The sequence below is a fragment of the Watersipora subatra genome, chromosome 4 (assembly GCF_963576615.1).
Source record: "Watersipora subatra chromosome 4, tzWatSuba1.1, whole genome shotgun sequence".
Lineage (NCBI taxonomy): Eukaryota > Metazoa > Bryozoa > Gymnolaemata > Cheilostomatida > Watersiporidae > Watersipora > Watersipora subatra.
In genome coordinates, this window is record NC_088711.1 from 34,260,330 (window position 1) to 34,279,936 (window position 19,607).

The following is a 19,607-nucleotide window of genomic DNA, read 5'->3' on the forward strand; positions in this document are numbered from 1 at the left end:
CTTACCAGCAAATTTCACTAGCACAAACTTTCCAACCTCAATAGGCTCCTCTCCATCATGACTCATCTCTTCATTCTCTGTTGGAGCATCGTTGTCAGAGTCTATCATGCCAACTACCAATTCTTCATTATCTGAAAAGGATAGGGACATTGCACGCCGTTTCTTCTTATGCAGATTGCGCACCTTTGATTTAGCAAACTCTTCCAGCTGCTACTTCTCTGGTGTGTCAGTAAGTATGGCAGTCTTTGCCCTCCTTCGTTTGCCCTTTGATGTTCTGGGTGCTGCTTTCGGCAATGGATGTAGATCTGCTGGTGTATAGGTCATGCTGACTTCACTGGCAGATTGTGGCGTACATACTGGTAAACTCACTTCACCGCTGGAAGTGCTTGGCTGGGGTTCATCTTTTGCAAGATGAGGGATCATACTACTGTGCTGAGAATCATTCAGGCTGTTCTGCTCTGATGCTTCTGCTACTGGGCGATCTGTCACATCTGAGGGCTGATAGTCTGCATCGGAAAATATATTAGCATCCAAGGGGTATATACCAGTACACCGAAAGCCAGATGTGATATTGGCTACTGTCATTCCTTGAGCAAATGATCGCTCAGTGAGCCTGCCGATATCATAGATGGGGACACTTTGGCCTGGATAGGTTCTCATAAAGTCGTCTAGAGACCTATTAAAATAGATTTTCATCAGACCAAAGATTGTTGTGTCAAAGAGCTGTAGACGGTGTGATGTATGAGGTGGTATGGTGAGAAGAATTACTCCCGAGCTTTTGGCAAGTTGAACAGCCTCTATCGAGACATGAGAGCAATGATTATCAAGAATAAGTAGAACAGGGTGTTCGGGAGAGCATTTAGTTTGCTGGATGAAGAAAGGCAGGTAGCCCTGAGAAAATATATCTACTGTCATCCATGCCAATTTGTTTGCTGTGCCTGTAGATCCATGGGGAGCACCATTAAGGAAAGCATCATTCCATCTAACCTTTTTGAATATGTAGAACGGGGGTAGAGCATTCCCTTGCGCATTCACGGTGCAAGCCATTGTGGTAAGTTTCCCGCGCTCCTGCGATACTGTGCCACCCACCTGCTTCTTTTCTTTAGAACTTACAAATTTTTCCGGGTTTTGTACGGTTGTGAATCCGCTCTCATCCATGTTGTAAATATCCCGTGGGGTAAACTTGCACCTGCAATAGAATTAATAATAACTATAACTAAACATGTAGGCTACATCCAATGCAATGCAAAGACTGGTTCCAACATACAACAATAAAAGGCAAAATTGTGAGTTCCTTTACTTCAATTTATCCCACCTTCTGCTATGCAATACCAATGGGAGATGTGCACAGCTTGAATGGCAATACAACATTATAGCATGGTACCTGGAATAGACATCAGCCAACCTTGAGTAGAACTCTGACACCACGGGACGGTTAGAGGCAACTTGTCGAGCTAGGGATGTAGCTTCTGGTTGTCTTATTGCCAGTCCATTTCTTTTTCGAAAGTTTTCGAACCAGTCTTTTCCTACATCAAGAAAGATACACATTGGAAGGTATATGTATGGGTATGGGTAAAAATGAGAAAGTGCACGCACTCAAAAGCTGAATAAGCTTGCCATTTGCGCCCTTTAGATAAAAGAAATTAGCCTGTTCACCTGCTAAGTGTTTTTCTTTCCAACTTGGTGGGATATTCACGCCATTCGCAGAAGCGTAGTGATATGCAAGCTGTCTGCAATGTTCAGTCGAGAGACCATGAAACATGTTGTCCAGCAGTTTGACGTGATCGGCTAATGTTTTTTCCTGCTGCAAGCTGAAAGTCCTTTGAGCATCTGCAACACTTCCATACCCTTTCCAGTTTTTCTTCGCAGGACTATAGATGCCTTCATATAACGTTGGAGTGTTGTTCTTGGTATGCCCAGGGCCATTGCTGCTAGGTTAATTGAAACATTACGCTCCTTCACTTCAATGGCTGCTTGCCTCAGTTTATCAGGATCTACCCCTTTTGTCGTTTTTCTGCATCTATTTCTCACCATACTAAAACAATAATATTGTGACTAACCACTAGAATATTGTAGATTTAGAACATTAGAATTAGAATATTGTATGTGTAGATCTAAAGGGCAAGTTGGGCCACTGGCCCAACTTGCCCCGTCCTCCATTTTATCACAAAGTTAGCATGTGCTTTATTTTATTTTATACAGTGCCAAAACTTAATCCATTAAATAAAAGTACACCTTTCAGCCATCCATCATGCCAAAGTATATTACTCTAACACTGCCCTTTCTATATTAAAAAATTAAGTCAACATGATTTTTAAAATTTTCATTTGAAGCAAAATTACAGGAAAAGTTGAATAAAATTTTTACCTGCCAACTTTGTATTTTTGAGTAATGGTGGAAAATGACTTTGACCTATAACATTCTTAGTGACAATATTACAGAGAGCAAAGAGGTAAAGCAACTCTTGATATTAGACCTGGCCCAACTTGTCCCTTGGCCCAACTTGCCCCGCCTGCCCCTACTCTGCAGTGCATAGCTCCAGCCTCAGCCATTCAATATGAAAAAGGTTAACTGCAGATTCATGCCTACAGAAGGTTTTAGTAAACGCATCTCATACTAAGTCATGGCTAGTATTTGTATCAGTTGCAATTTCTGTCAGGAACTGCAGGTTAAAAGTTTTTCACTGCATCTAGGTTACTACAACCCATATACATAACATTTAAAAATATTAAATTGCATATCATTAAAGTTTCCTCAACAAATCAAGGTATACCAATGGCAAAGTAACAATTATAGAGAAACTGTTAGGAAGTGGTAGGAGCCAATTACCATAAAACTTCTAATTAAACGCCATGGTGGTTTATTTTTCAACTTTTCACTTATAGCGGCGGTCAAAAAGAAGCGGGGTTCAAATAGAAGTGGCGTTCAATTGAAGGTTTTACGATATATTGAAGGTGTTAAGAGGCGATAACGTTTCAAGTACTGAGTGACAATTATATAGAAAGTGTTGGGAAGTGGTGGTATATTATGTGTAAAGTAATAATGCCCAATTCTATTTGACCTGTTTTATCATTTGTTGTTATTTAACATAAACTCATACGGACAATCTCTTCTGTTACAGATAATGTTTATGATGCTTTGGTTAATAATGATACAAACGTCTACCAAGGTCTTACTGCTGGTGGGAAAGAAATGGATGATGCAAATTTATACCAAGGTTTTGCAGACAAGCCCAAGCCAAAAGCAGGTAAACAATGTATGTCAGCAATGTATCCATACTTGTACATCTGTGTTCTGGTATGGCATTTACATGTAAGTGTTTAAAAAAATAGTACACCAAGTTCTAGGTCACAATTACATAAAAAGTAATGAAAGGTATATCAGGTTGATTGTGGCAAAAGTGTTTGAAAGTATTAGGTTATGGATGATGTGTCAAGTTGTAGGTGACAATTATATAAAATAATTCAAGGTGTTAAAGTCTATCAAGTGGTAGGTGACAATTATGTAAAGGATTTGCCATGACCCTTTACTTATCCACCAGCAACCTATAACTTGAGTACAAGAATGCAATATATGTATTTGCCAATATATAAATAACACAGTTCAGAGTATGCAATAAGCAACAATCAGCGGCACGATATGAGACTTGGATGTGCTCAGCTTGACAAGGTTCAACCGCGAATTTTAAATATATTTCTTTTTTATGGGCTCTGCCCTCGACCACAGCGGCCGACTCAATGGCAGACCCGGTAGCCCTACTAAGAACCGTACTTCCAGCAGAGCTAAGGACCAGCTCAGTCTCTCCTCTGGTTCTTTTTATCACAAAAGTGTCAACACTTTGGCTCAGTGGTCCCACCGTGTTGGTTTATCTTGGTTTTGAGCCCATCTGTCTTTTGCCACCACACTCTCCTCCTCTAGTAGAGGCCACGGAAGCTTCTAACTTATATCGGAAGGAGAGATCAACTGGGCCCAAAGGCGATGTTGCTTGGCCCCATACTCAAGGCAGCAAATCTCCTGCTTTGCAAAGGCTGTACTAAGAACCAGGTCTCCTGGCTTTGCTCAGGTTGTGATCTGCTGATCCAGCTCGTGTTAGTGTCGAGTGCCTTATAAGAGGTATCTGGCTCATCACTTCTTGCGATTTCAAAGTAGCTGATTAGCAGGCTGGCATTTAGGAGTCTTGGCCAGTCAATTCTGAAAAGCCTCTGGTCATGAAGGGAGGCTGACTAGAATCGCTAATCTGGTAGTGGCTGGCTTGTCTGCCCGCCATGTCAGTTGCTTGGCGGCTCAAGAGTGCTGGGCAAGAAATAAGGCAGCTCTATAACATCAAGTCAGCTCTAATTCTGGCAACTCAGCTGGTCTCTTCCTCTCATTTTTCTGTCATGTTTATCCTCCCGGACAAGCTGTTTTTTCCTTTCAGAATTGACAAGCCATAGTCAGGGTGGGGTACAGGGCCTTCTTGAGTTTTCGGTTTCTTGACAAGAAATCGAAAACTCATAGAGCTTCGGTTTCTCGTCTCAGCTTTCCAAGTTTTTTGAAGCATCCAGTTTTAGACAAGGTAGTTTCATCTTGACCTCTGGCCAGAACCTCTGCCTCTCTTTTTTCGTTTTGGCCCTTTTAATGTAGGGCACTTTATGAGGCTCAATGGTAGCTGGAGTTTGTCTCAAATCTTCTGGGCATGCATGGGAGGGCCTCAACTGACCTTTGCTTTTGATCGAGGAATGTCTCTACTGTTCCACTAGGTATGTGTGATTAGGCCATACCTTTATGACCTGATATACGTGTAGCTCATAGTTTAGGTTTATCTTCTTTTTTCCGGCCTTGTTTACTATCCCCAGTCCCTAGGGGTGTTTAGGGGTGGCTCCTCCCTATTTTCTTGCTTTATTTCTATCTGTGCCTGTCTGAGGGTTGTGTGCGCCTCGTTCAGTTTTTTGAGTAGGGTTACCATGCACTTATGCGTTGGTTGAGCCTCTGTGAGAGGTAGTACTCCAGCAGCTCCGGCAAGTGCAGATCTTGTTTGAGCATCAACATGTTTGATCTCTCTCCCGTGGTCAAGTGTGGCATACCTTGGAACGCCATCATCAATTTGAGGAGCAATGGGTCCTATTTCTTTTGGTCTCTGGTTAGTAGCAGGGCTTTAAGTGAATCACTCAGTTTCCAATTGTTTGCTCCACTACTTTGTCAGATTGAGATTGATATGGGGTGGTGTGTGACTTTTCCACACCAGACCTGGCACAGCTTGGTCATTAGTTGATTTTCGATATGCGCTCTTTGGTTTATGCCGATCGGTTTTGGCAAATCCATGTAACAGAAAACTCTCGTGCAAGATCCTAGCTATCTGAGAGACCACTGGCTTTTGGGAGGGCCAAAGCATCTTGTCATTGAGTGATGTGATAGGTTAACACTAATATCCAGTTATTACCCTTTGGTATCATTGGCAGTGGCCCTACTAAGTCTGCTGCTACCTTCTGCCAAGAACCTCTGGCATACAGCCTCTGTCTGCTTCTGGCTGTCTTTATTTCACCATATTTTGCATCTTGGTACACCTCGCATCTTTTGACCAGTTTTTTTTACGGTCGCTGTCAGTCCTAGACAATACCAGGTCAGACGAAGGCAACTGGTTATCTTGCCCTACCCAGAGTGAGCCAAGGCATGCGTTCACCACATGGTGCTTTCTTTGACAGCTGGTGAACAGACTGCACACCACCTGAACTGGGTGTGGAGCGGTGTCTGGGCTTCCAACATGCCGTTCGGCCAAATTTGGAATAACAGCCAAGTTTTGGGTCATTGCCAGAGCTCCTGACCATCAGCTCTAGTTGATCCTTAGTCAGCTCCTCTCTGCCCAAGAGTGCTCGGTACATGGTCGCCAAGAATCCTCGACCCGAGGCTCTCTGCCCAAGAGTGCTCGGTACATGGTCGCCAAGAATCCTCGACCCGAGGCTTGCTTCGTGCCAGCTCCTTGCCAATGTCACATCAAGTCTTAACTTAATCTGTGTCATTAAATCCCAGAGTAGCCTTGGCCAGTTTTAGGCCAAACCTCCAGCTGCCGCATTTGCACCGGTTGGCCCATACGACTAGCTGTCTCGCGCGCAGTCGTGATGACCCCTGACACCACTAATAGGCTTCTCTTGAGTCCGCTTCACAAGGGCTGAATCTGCATGGCGAGTTCCTTTCTGTTGGGCCCGCAACCCCTCAGCTCGATGACTCACACTGCTAGCAGTCTTCGCAAGTCTACTAGCTCAACCTATCAGCATTTCCAAGGTGCAGCTGGGCTCGGTGTCTAAACGCATATTGGAACTTCACCAAAATTTCCAACCATTTTGCCATCTCATCTTAGACAACTCGTTTCTCCTGCACAGACAGTGGAGTGAAGCATGGTCGGTTTTGAGTAGAAACTGCCAGCCATAAAGATATGGTCAGAAGTGCTTTACGGCCTTGACTGCGCTAGGAAATGATGGTCTATCATGTGGTAGATGACAATTATATAGAAAGTGCTAGGAAGTGATGGTGTATCAAGTGGTAGATGACAATTATATAGAAGGTGCTAGGAAGTGATGGTGTATCAAGTGATAAGTGACAATTATATAAAAAGCTTTAGGAAATGTTAGGAAGTGATGGTATATCACAGTGTCTTTTGTCATTTAGTTTTAGCTGGCAAAAGCTTCTATTGACAATTATTTTTTGATAGAAAATGTTTATGATTCTTTGGGTAAGAATGAAACAAACGTCTACCAAGGTTTCACTGCTGCAAGAAAGAAGAAGGATGATGAAAATTTATACCAAGGTTTTGCGGACAAGCCTAAGTCGACAGCAGGTAAATTACATAATATGGCTGTGCATCTATTAGTATGCATATAGTTAGGGTAAAATGGTAATGAACAGTTAAGGTATACAGAGGTTCGCTCTCATTCCCAATATTTACTAGTAGAACCAGTTGTTTTTGTAAAATTCTGGTATTATAAGCTCTGCTGTGTGAATATTTAATAGAATTTTCACACTTACTAAGTTATAGGACAATTGTTGAGCTCTAATAGAGCTGGCAACCGTCTAAACAATCGTTAGCTATAGAATGCTTTATTTGAAATTGGCAATAAGTTTTGTAAAAGAAATAAAGCGTTTGTAGTAGCATGCAAGTCTCAAGATAATCATTATGCAATTATTATATATATATATTATGCAATTATTATACAATGAATAATTGTAAGAGACTTGATTGTTGACTGCAAACTATCAATGGTCCTTACATAATTACTTAATTACTCAATACTCTATAAACAGTTTAGAATGTGGAAATCTATGACAAGAAACGAGACAGATTTGTTAATGGCTAAATGTCTATCTTTTCATTTAAATGAAAGGAATTAGAAGTAACATAATAGAAGTACCATAATAGAAGTACCATAATAGAAGTACCATAATAGAAGTACCATAATAAAAGTACCATAATAGAAGTGCTATTATAGAAGTACCATAATAGAAGCACCTTAATAGAAGTACCATAATAGAAGTGACATTATAGAAGTACCATAATAGAAGCACCATAATAAAAGTACCATAATAGAAGTAATATAATAGAAGTACCATAATAGAAGTACCATAATAGAAGTACCATAATAGAAGTACCTTAATAGAAGTACCATAATAGAAGTAACATAATAGAAGTACCATAATAGAAGTACCATAATAGAAGTACCATAATAGAAGTACCATAATAGAAGCACCATAATAGAAGTATCATAGGGAACAAGTAGCATAATAGTAAAACCAGCAATCATAACTATAATAACAGTCATGTCCATACATAGCAGTGTCTAATAGCTATGCTACGAGTGTTAGGGAAACGAAACTGGGACGTTCGGATTCCCATTCAAGAACTCTACCACTTGCGCCACTTCACCACCATTTTTCACCACTATCACTGTCTTCCCATTATTACCCATTACGATCTCTAACAGTCCTGGGGGTGCCCTCGTATTAGTACAAGTTAACCGTGAATTAACAGTTGAATCAGTTGTCTCCAAGAATAAATCATTTTTACAATAGCGTTTACATTATAGATACTTGTTGGAGATAAGTTGAACAGGGGAAATTGGAGTTCTATTATAAACGATACACTTAGCCCTTTCAATTCTGTGCTGAAGCTGTTCTCATCATACAGTTGTAGTTATTAGGCTTAGCAGAACAGTAAGGCCTTGGTTATGAGGTCATCATACCTGATGACAGGCAGCGATAATTGGATGCCCAATCTAGGCTGCATCCTTCTTAATTCTTATTTTTCTGATGCAAGGTTTAAATAGAATGTTCTAGAATCTATATATTTTCTTTATGAAGATGACGCTTGTTTAGGTTTGTAGAAGTGTGGGTGGTATTGGATAAATTCTATATGTTTAACCAACTTACAACAGTCCAGAAACTTGACTCTAAAAAAACATAAGTTTAAGGCGAAGGTCAACAGAGCATTGCTAAGTTTGTCAAGCATTACTAGTTTTATGGAAAGTATCAGGAGGTGACAGTGTACCGAGTGGTAGAGGATAGTTATATAGAAAGTGTTAGGAGGTGATGGTGTATATCAAGTGACAGGTGACAATCAAATAGAAGGTGATAGAAAGTGGTTGTATATAAAATAATAGGTGAAAATTATATGGGAAATGTTAAGTGAATGGTCTATTATGTGGAAGGTGACGATGTCCAATTCTAAATGACCTATTTTGTCATTTTTTTGTCTAACATGAATTCATACAAACTATCTCTTCTGCCACAGATAATGTTTATGATGTTTTAGGTAATAATGATACAAACGTTTACCAAGGTTTCACTGCTGCTAGAAGGAACAAGGATGATGAAAATTTATACCAAGGTTTTGCAGACAAACCCAAGTGGAAAGCAGGTAAACGATAGGACTGGGCTCGTGCATCTATTGATATGTACTCAGTTAGGGTGAGACGGTAATGAACAATTAAGGTACAGTGTATGTATTATAATAGGTCCTTAATCGGTTAGCATCTTACTTCCTGGATCAGATTGGAGGCTATGAAATGTACACACACGCATAAACCTTTAAGGAGCTGATATAAAAGCCATAAGTTAGTTATAACTGTTTCTCAACTTCTATGTACTGCACACTACTCTATATACTGCACACCATTCTATGTACTGCACACTACTCTATATACTGCACAGTACTCTATGTACTGCACACCATTCTTTACTCTGTACACTACTCTATGTAAATGTAAAACACTACTATTTTGCTTTTACATCAGGAATCTTTATAGTCTGCGATTGTGGGTGTTTGAAAGCTCGTTACAAATATTATTTCATCTTACCTTCTGCGACTGAGCAGCGAAAGCAGCAGGTTGGCTTCTCAAAATGAGAAGGTCGACTGGAGCCTCATTTTTTACCAGTTTAAAATTGTTGTAGCTGAAGGAGGTGGCAAAGATGTGGAGCATATCTATCAAACTGCACAAGGTAGGCTTTTATTGATTTCCTTTTCATTTACAATCTTAAGATTATAACTTTGATTTGTACACTACTATCTTTGGACACTTTATAGCCTACTTTCTGTCTTTAACCAGAAGTTTAGAGGTCAGACAGAGCCCTATATCATGTCAACTCTGTTAATGCATTGCCATTGAAATTTGATAGACCAATAAACACTCCCTCACCAAGCAAACAGGAATCCTCTTTTATTTATTCATATAATCTTATGTTAAGATTCTGCTGTTACGTAAATTTTTAAGTATAAAATTTGTGTCTGGCGCTTCTAACCAAACAAGGTACCCATTGCTACGAAGAGTTAAAAACTGCGTATTTGAAAAGCATTTTCAAAACTTCATTGAGTTGAAATCTAAAAGCAAAATTTATTATTCAAGTACCAGCCTGTAGGAGTCTAGCTTGTAAATCTTTAAAAAAATACTTTGTAAACAGAGGATTGAATTTAATAATTTCACCGTTACAGTTAAAAGATTATCATCGGGTTTCTCTTGTGATTGTATAAGCTAGTACTAGTAGTAGTACTACTACTAGTACTAGTAGTTGTACTAGTACTAGTAGTAGTACTTACTAGGGTAGAGAGTCAGTTTGAACTGATTGCTGTCAGCAAATGAGAACTTTAGCTGCAAGCAAGCTGTCATATCGAACACGTATAATGGCGTTAGGCAATATACCATATATTTGACCAAACATTTATTTTTCTGCATGGATCTTTGCATGCCAAACTGAAATCTTCTTTGTAAAATACATGCTTGGTATGCAGATATAGAATGATATAGCAAAGCGTTCAAGTTTGGCAGAGCATGATATAACCAAAAGATTTTTGAAATAATAAAAAGCACTTACACAAGATTGTTTTTTTTTTAAATTGAAGTATTTTGTGTTGTTTTGTATTTCCGCTACTGTTTCTTCTAATGTATTGCCGACATATTTTGCTAAATAAATGCTAGTTTTTAAAGAGTGTTCCTACAAACTGCCACACTACTTACGGATTGTAGACGTACAAAAAGAAAAAAGGAATTATAGCTTTTCTACTTCAGCAAGTAATAAAAGAAAGCAAAAGCCTGGAAAAACAGCTTATGACCTGGTAAGTAAGGACTGTCTCTAACCAGCGCGTTTATTGTCAGCTGTGTTCTTCCTACCCCAATGTTTCAATGTTATGTTTGCAGGTTTCTTACTGCAAACATTCATCAACCAAAGCTGTCGGTCGAATATCTTTCATCGTACAGTATTAGTAATTTAGTAACTATAGATGCCAGACAAGGTCGTCTTCTGACTCATGGTACCAAAAGAGCAAAATACTGTTGAAACTTATTATATTATCAATTTAAAAGAGTCTCAGTAAAAGCTTTTGTACATTAAATATTTATGAAAATAGTTTTAAAATACTTTTTGATGGGCACAATGGTGATTGTTTCAGATATTGGTTTATTTTGTCACTGAATTCTATTTTAGCATCTATAGTAAGGAACCCCAATGTCTGTGTGTCTGTCTGTCTGTTATTTTACATAGACCCTATGAATTTCCACACTTGTTGGTAGGTGTCATTCAAACTTCACACCCATGTGCTCTGCGTCTTCAACCGTGTCGCTAAAATATTTGTTTGCAAAACTTCATCTGGTTCGTGAAAACCAGTTTCTTAAAGACTCATTTGCAGGCCTCTGATTGTGAATGAGAGAAATGTCGGACATCACTGGGCTCGCCGCTAGCCTGGCAGTAAGCCAGAAGGCAGTCGCCGTGCAGATTATAAATTGCCGGTCTCTAAGCTGAATGACATGAGTTTGAGTCCGGTACAAAGGAGTCTTCTATGAAGTACTTTACATGCAGTTACTACCTACCATATATTATTTTTTTAGTTTTCTGGTTTTACACACGCTTACAAGACGATCAGAGTTTCATAAGCATAATTATAAACAATCCACAGGCTTCTAGTTTTGCTGAACCATGTTTACTATAATATGAGCCATGTTACATCGGGTTAAAAAGTTGAGTGAAGAGTTATGAGAAGATATTTATTTTGTGAAAGCAGGCCTAGTCCAAGCAACGGTGGTCTGCTTTGTCAATCATAGAACTTTGTTTATCATATTAATGTAAATGTGCCCACAGTGTATCTGCTTGAAAACTCTCGAGGGCTCCTTCACCTTGACATTCAGGACTATTGACCTTGACGAACGTGTTCATAGATTGTTGTGAAAGCGGTGTAGCAATTTCCATTAAAAATCTACTCAAGTACTGCAGGCTATCTGATTAACAATGAGGCTACACTGGGTTTTATGCTAGTCTTTTTAAAAATTATCGTATGATATTTGATTATTTATATTGTATTTATTTTTAGTAATAAACAGGTTTTTCTTATTTCTTGATATGGTTTTATCCAAACAGAGTTTTGCTGCCAGCGTAAACGAGTAGAAAATGCATTTATTACATTTTGTGAGAGGAGTACGTGCTTTAGAAAATAGAATAAATTCATTTACTGGGTTAGCATAACTCATTAATGACTTCATACCATCTTCTCTTGTCCTGATTGTAGGAGGCAGCCAACTTTGACTCTATATATATTGGCTCCTCGTACAAGCAAGGAGGCTATTAGTCTTTGAACTCAATGGTAGGTCTCAACTGTCATACTCAAATAACCACAAGATGACTGACTAGAGGAAAGTATAGATGAAGAGCGCATTTCTTTATCATACACAGATTCACCGAGGAATTTAGAGGAGAAAATCACTTTCATTAGCAAATTTAGATGTCTATGGTAATAGACCGTTGGCATTCTTTATACAGCACCATAGTAATACATAATACATTTAGATTTTATTTAATCTATAGCTTCATTGCACTTTATTCTCAATAAATTTTTAGACAAAGATACAAGGTCTCTCAACTAAAAAGGTCTCTCAACTAAAAAGGTATCTAAAATAATAAGCAAATTGTTTCTTGATAAACAAATTAATTCGATTAATTCGAAGAACCCTTGCAAGTTTACATTGATCTTAAATGCTTAATTGCTTAGTTTGTTATAGAAGCCCAAGCAAGCAATTTGTCTTTTAGGCTTCACCATTGAACAGAAGATTTTATAATCTTGCGAAAAAGACCTAGATTAATCCCAAGACTCTTTCTTATAGAAAATATGAACAAATACCTTTCAACACGTAGAAGTCATAAATGTGTTTACACCGATTATATTATGAATTAATCGCTTTAAGTTGATTGTATTATATCACTTGAAATCTTCACAAAATTTCATATACAAAATTTCGAAAGCTTTTTGCAAAGCATACAAAGTTATAACGATGAACCTTTAATTTTTGCGAACAAATACATGAATTTTCAATCTAATAGGCCAAAGCATGTGTTTAGATTTTTAACACAAATTGCTGTACACTTTCATGGCAACATTCCATTAACATGTTCATTGAGAGTAGTTGTCCTTAATGCGTGTGAAGGCGAATTTTGGAGTTTTTAATGAGATCGATTTATTTATATTATGTATTCATTTATATTTTAATCACTATTGATATATTTATTGGTACAGTTATACAGAAAATGAAAGTTCTAAGATCACCCATCGAGCCCAGAGTAGCTTGTAGTAGGCGTGCTTTTTCACAATAAATAATCCGCAAGTGACGCATGGAGCTCTGACGGTTAAGTTAGGAAAAAGATAGCTTTCAACAGGATTTGAACTCTCAACTTTTGTCTTGAAACAACACTACCATCTTAACCAATCAACCACCTTACTCTGTCATGGACTAACTGTGCAGTTACACACAAATGTATACATAAAAATCCAAAACAAGATATTTTAAAGAGGATAACAATAGTTTACATTTGCACAGGACTCCTTTAATCCAATAATTGGCACTGAAATGCATTTATGGTTTGAGTGTATAGTATACACTGTACATGTACACGTACAGTGTACGTGTACATGTACATGTACGTGTACACTGTACATGTACACATACACTGTACATGTACACTGTACGTGTTAAATAGTGATAAATAGTGTACATATTTATCTGATGTGTAACAAATATGCTGTTGGTAGGTTTCATGGTCGACTTAAAATATGGGAATCCAAGTTGAGAAAAAACCACAATGGTACACAAAGATTTTCAACACTGTATGATCAGCCAAGGGAATTCAAACTGATATTGTGTGTGACCTCAAACAAGAATTTCAAATATATGATTGTACTACCTTCTTTAAATAAAAATGAATGAACTTAGGAATGAGTCCATCTACTTACTACGGTTTAACCCTGGTCCAGATCTCATCCATGCCTATAATATGCATCTCTATCAGGCACCAGGTTCATGAGCATGTTTGGTAGCATAGGCCGATGTAAAAAAAAATTTTTTTGATTATATTATGCCAACAGTAAATAAAGAACAAAGCTTACAGATGAGTGTATTAGTGACGTTCTTCACCTCTCTGTCACAAACATACACTGTACAGTGTACACTGTACAGTGTATGTACATGTACATACACTTTACAGTGTACATTGTGCAGTGTATTTTTGACCTTGACCTTTGCATCTGTCAGTTTATTAAACCTAGTGGAATGTAAGTATAACTTTTTCTTAGCCTTAGTAATCATCAGCAAAATGAAACTTATCATTACATGCCAAAACAAAAATAAGAAGACCAGAAATCCAAAATTATTGTGTGAGTTAAACAAAAGTATTTTATAAGCTGGTAATAAGGTATTTATTATATACATTTATTATATTATTAAGGAATTATTTTATAAGGTAATAGTATTGCAGAAGAGTCAGGATAGTGAATTGAAGGTGGTAGCAAAAAGTTCATAAACTGAAACATAAGATGGTAGATGTAGTATGTTGGTGTCAGGAAATAGAAAATGATTTGCAAATGACGCACAAAGAAATGCTATGCAAGCTATTTAATTTTAAATATTTTCCATATTTCAATCGTTGTTATTTTGAAAGCGTTTTAATAAGCGAGACAGAAGTGCACCGATATGACTTTAACATAAAATTTTTCACTTTTTGTAAGAAAGCACTCGCAGCAGTTGCGATAATCCACAAAATGCGTATGTCCAATGAAACAGTGATTGCATGGTAACTCGATGTGTGCACAACTCCAAATTCCCATTATTCACACAATGGACACATAGGAGTCCTATGCGCGTTTCTCTGCAGACGAGCATTGTGGCAATTCATGCTTTTTGGCCTCAGTAAAGTTGGCTTCATAAACTGCTCCAAGCACTAAAACTTATATTTGTATCATTGTTTATTGTCTTTATTACATCCGAATATTTTAAGCATGTCATTATTTTCCTGTTTAGCAGTTTCCCGATTAGAAATGAATCAGTCCACTCCTTGTTACAGTTAGCATCACTCACTGAGCTCTTTGATTTTTTGGCTGTGCCTGAAAATTCCCCACCCTAATGTTGCTCAATATTTTGGAAAGGAACTATCGGAGAGAACTACCCGGGCAATACAAAAATTCCCTTTTCCACAAGACAACCACAGTGATAACTGATCATTACTGGGTTAGGCCATACACGAGGGAAGCAACTCCCTGAGGATCTCAGACCGTCAATCTATTTTCACAGAAATCAGATTGAAAATACCTTAAATCATTTTTGTACAGAAAAAGATGGCCTTTTCTTGTCAGACTATAGGAAAAGGCGATACTCATGAATAAACTAAAATAGCAATAGTGAAATGTTGTAGACAGCAAGGCTCTCAAAAATTTTTTGGCTCAACTTGAACTAATTTCATGGCTGATATGCATATATTTCATGCTTACCAAAAAGTGTGCCTACGCAAAAGTATATTAAACAGAGGTATTAACTCTGTACAGAGTTGTCTTCTCACAACAATTCAATTTATCCTTATTGCATTGCTCGTAATGAACAAATAACTCCTTATAGGATTCGTATGATAAACTTGCTGTCAATTTTAATCCCTGATAAAAGTTTCTATTAGCCATTAGAGTAAAACTACATTGTGCAATGCAATCCGTTTACTACCCTCACATCTAGCATTCACTGTCCTGCCATGTATCGCAGAGGGACAAATAAATCATCAGTCGAACTTGGGATCCGTCTTCCTTTTCTTAATAATTGAATGGTGTAAAAGTCTCGGGCTGCAATATCATCTGTGAATATAGCCTTGTTTACAAGAGTGATGTCAATTTGCTTGCTCATTCGTTCCTCTATTCCACTGTCTGCAATAAACACATTGTTTTTACTTGTCACAAAGAAGAGAAAAAATAAAAATTGTGACTTCGCAAAGGAAGCAAAGGACCTTAACTATCCTTAGTATACTATTATTACTCTGAGAAAATAAAATTAATGAAATGTTATAACAGTCAGTTGTGTAGTTAGAAAACTTTAAAACAGCGGTGTAACTACATAAAAATATAGCTTCCTAGTTAGTGATGTTCGCTATGCTATTAGAGGGAAGGCTGAGAGTGCAGGTAGAGAGAAGCTATCACAAAGCATTGTTTTAATGGCATTTTGGATAGAGTAACAGAAGATTCATTGAGGACAAGGGTAAAGAACTGAGAGAGGACAAGGATAGTGGGTTGAGAGAGGACAAGGATAGTGGGTTGAGAGAGAACAAGGGTAGTGGGCTGAGGACAAAGACAGCGGGCTGTGAGAGGACAAGCATAGTGGGCTGTGAGAGGACAAGGATAGTGGACTGAGAAAGAACCAGGGTAGTAGACTGAGAGAGAACAAGAATATTGGACTGAGAGAGGACAAGAATATTGGACTGAGAGAGGACAAGGGTAGTGGGCTGAGGACAAAGACAGTAGGCTGAGGACAAAGATAGTGGGTTGGGAGTATGATGAGACCAACTTGGTTGAAGGTCTTAGGTATTGACTGTGATAGAGAAGTGCAACCTAAATTACAAAGAAAATTCACTAATGCTAATGCAAGATTAGCTACAGTAAGCTGTAAGCAAGAAGGCAACAGCTATGGCATAGCATATGCATACGGCATATATGCACTGGAGAGAGGAATGTTTATACCCTAGAAGACACTGAGTGAATTAGAAAGAAATGAAAGAGAGGATTCTGAAGTGGTTGGAGATAAATAAAGAATATATAAAAGATGTCTGGCATAAAATTAGCAACAGCAAAGATATGGAAACACCAAAGGGAAGTTTTATGTCACTATCAAGAAAGGGGAAATAAGAAATGAGAGCAATAGGTAAGAACAAAACATATTGTGAACGGTTACCCGCTTTCCTGATTGGCATTTCCTAATAAAACACTGTAAAATATATAGTAAAATAAAATATAATAAAGTGAATCATAAAATATTGTATCATAAAATATAATATACTGTGACATCATATAACAGAACACAATAGGACATAATATCATGCAATATATGTAGTATAAGATAATTTTGAGCAGGCTATTGTGATATCATATATTTACAATTGTATATAGTATGCTATAATATGCTAGAATATAATAAGGTGTCATTCAATGCAAGGCAAAGTAAAGTGATATTAGGAGGTGTGATGTCATGTAATGCAATTCTATACAACGTAACATTAAATATACTATTGAGTAGGGGTAACATATACACTTTATATATTTGTTTCAATTAGTCATTATTTTGTTAATTAAAATTTAGTTAAATTTATTTACATACTTTCCAGATGCTATTTAGTTGGTTCCGTTTAACAAATCTCTAAAAGAAGGATTCACGGTCGATATTAAGAGCAGTATTAATGGGAAGACTAAATGCTGTTATTATCTGAATGGGCAATCGATGCTACTAGTTCTTTGATGGCAACAAACGAAGACACTCTGATAGATGGAGCAGAAGAACAACCCGTCACAGCATTAGTTTCAATAGAGCAGCATGCTGATCAAACAAATAGTCATTAATAACATCTGCGTTAAGGAAGGTTGCGAAAGGTCAGGTATAAAGCACAATGGTTTAGTACTTTATAGCGTGAGCTCATTCTGTAGCCACGTGCTGATGACAGCCTGTTGCTAGCAAACAAATGCAAGCTATTTTTTCAATATAGCAAGATGTTTGTTTAACACTTTGCTTTTGAGTAAAATATAACACCCTTAGCAGCTAATTGCCTGAGTGGGTATGTTCAAGCTCAATATCGAACTGAACTGGCCAATGGATCAGGTACTCTAAGGATTCTTGAATTACCTGACAGTCACCAGTCACAAATAGCCGCAAAAAGAAAACTTTCACCCTGGTCTAATATATCATAACAAGTTGTCCGATCTAGACAGTTGAAACAAACAATACCTACGGTACTGGATTTTCTAGGTTATCGACAGCAAAATGGGAAAGTGTCTAAATAGAATTATGTAATGAGTTCTAACTTCAAGCGATTAATTTTATAACTACAACTTACCAATTTTGAAAAAAAACTGTTAGTAGGTTAAGTGTGCCACCACTGTTCACTCACCTGTTTCTCTTAGTCACTCCACTCTTACGGTTAGCACATGGTGTATTAGGTGTGTGTCAAACACAATGGCAAGTGCTTGTCATGGCAAGATATGCAAACATTATATTTTAGTAGCAAAGAAGTTAATAAAATCATTCCATAAAAATAAAATATAGTTGATCTTCATATACATATAGTACTTAGTTGCAATCTCTCTTTTCACCTTTTGACAAGTTCTACACCAACTTATGTTGATTCGTATTATTTTATACATAGTATTAAAATAAATACCAAGAAGGTACATTTAGCAAAAAATTTGTATAAAAAATAATATTTTCGAAAGCTGAGTCGATTTAAGAATATCAAGTAACTGCCAAGACACATGCAGAATTATGAGTTATACACTCCAGCCAACACTTCAATCGCAAGCATAAGATCACGTTATATGTTAGTATCTGTGAGTCTAGTCGATTCATAGAATGACAGCGAATCAGATTTGTACTGTCGCCATGGTAATGTCCTTCTCAGATAATCACTCGCTAACGTGTTAGCACTATACTCTATCAAAGAATCGTGTATTCTTAAGTAACGAGTTTTTCTCACTTCAGCAAACTCCCTCAGCAAAGAGCGATCACGGAGTCTAAGTTTAGCGGAGGTAGATGCCCGAGTTTTAGACCTACCTGGTCGAGCAGCCATGCTGTCTATCGAGTTGATGACCTCTTGCGTGATCTCAGGCTTCACTTCAACCACTTTTGGATTTGATTCAACAAACCTTCCAACTTCATTTACAAAACCTTGCTTTTTTTCTCCCAAGCAGCAAAATGCCTTTCCTTCAAAGTTGAGCAGTTTTTGTCGTCTTTCTTCATACGGATTTGGCCCGAACGCATCCAAAACAGACTTATTGCTTTTGCCGTCTTCACTCCCTGGTGCCTTCTCATCATGGCAACTGTAGCTCACTTGAGGAGCTTGTATTTTGTTTGCTTTTTGAGCTTGTGTAATTTTCTCTAAAACTGAATTCGTGTTCTTAGAACGTGGAGTCTGCACTTTGAGAGTTATCACCTGATCTGTTACTTTAGATGTCTTTGGAGAATCTGTGCAATCCTTTGGCGCAGTTGTTGCGAGACAAAAGGACTGTTCTCCTGGCCCCGTTGTTTTAGGACGAATCTGTCTTTTGCTACAAGATGTTGCCTTTAGTTCAATCATCGGCATCTTTGATTCCCTGCTAGTGTCTTTACCAGTGCTGCCATACATTTGTGAGGTCATCGATCGTGGTTGTATTCTAGGCATAGCGCTTTGCGCTCGGCGATATGTGTTCAGGTTTAGCCTTTTGTGCGCTGCCGCTATCTTTGTCGAGCTGCTACTGCTGCACATTCGTGGATGCTCTGCCTTAAACTGTCCTTTCGCCTCCAAACTTTTCATCATATTAATCTCTTCTGGTTTAAGGTTGCTTTTAATTTTATTTACATTGTTTTTTAACCTGGAATAGTTGAATTTGACCATCTTGCTGTTGAGGTCAAGAAGCTTTGCGGAATAAGACTTTTCTAGCGAGAGAGTTTGAACTGCCTTTTCCAATATTCTAGCTTCCTTAAGATTGACTATAGTTGCGGTGAGCTCTTTACAACTAGAGGTCATTGACAATCCTCCCGCCATCGCTTGCGTCTTGCTGCAATAAAGTGGCTTGTTTCAATATGCTGAGTGTCTATTACCCATGATGGCTG

The 19,607-nt window shown here is 37.9% G+C and overlaps 2 protein-coding genes across 2 annotated transcripts; both read right to left on the minus strand.

Moving 5' to 3' along the window:
• Positions 1–210: 210 nt before the first annotated feature.
• LOC137394174 (tigger transposable element-derived protein 1-like) lies at positions 211–2,034 on the minus strand. Its single transcript, XM_068080893.1, has 3 exons — positions 1,848–2,034; positions 1,385–1,526; positions 211–1,189 (listed from the first exon to the last, which is right to left on the minus strand). The coding sequence occupies exons 1-3, from the start codon at positions 2,032–2,034 to the stop codon at positions 211–213; spliced, it is 1,308 nt and encodes a 435-aa protein (XP_067936994.1).
• Positions 2,035–18,330: 16,296 nt separating this feature from the next.
• Positions 18,331–19,389, minus strand: LOC137394175 (uncharacterized). Its single transcript, XM_068080894.1, has 2 exons — positions 19,014–19,389; positions 18,331–18,959 (listed from the first exon to the last, which is right to left on the minus strand). The coding sequence occupies exons 1-2, from the start codon at positions 19,387–19,389 to the stop codon at positions 18,331–18,333; spliced, it is 1,005 nt and encodes a 334-aa protein (XP_067936995.1).
• Positions 19,390–19,607: the final 218 nt, after the last annotated feature.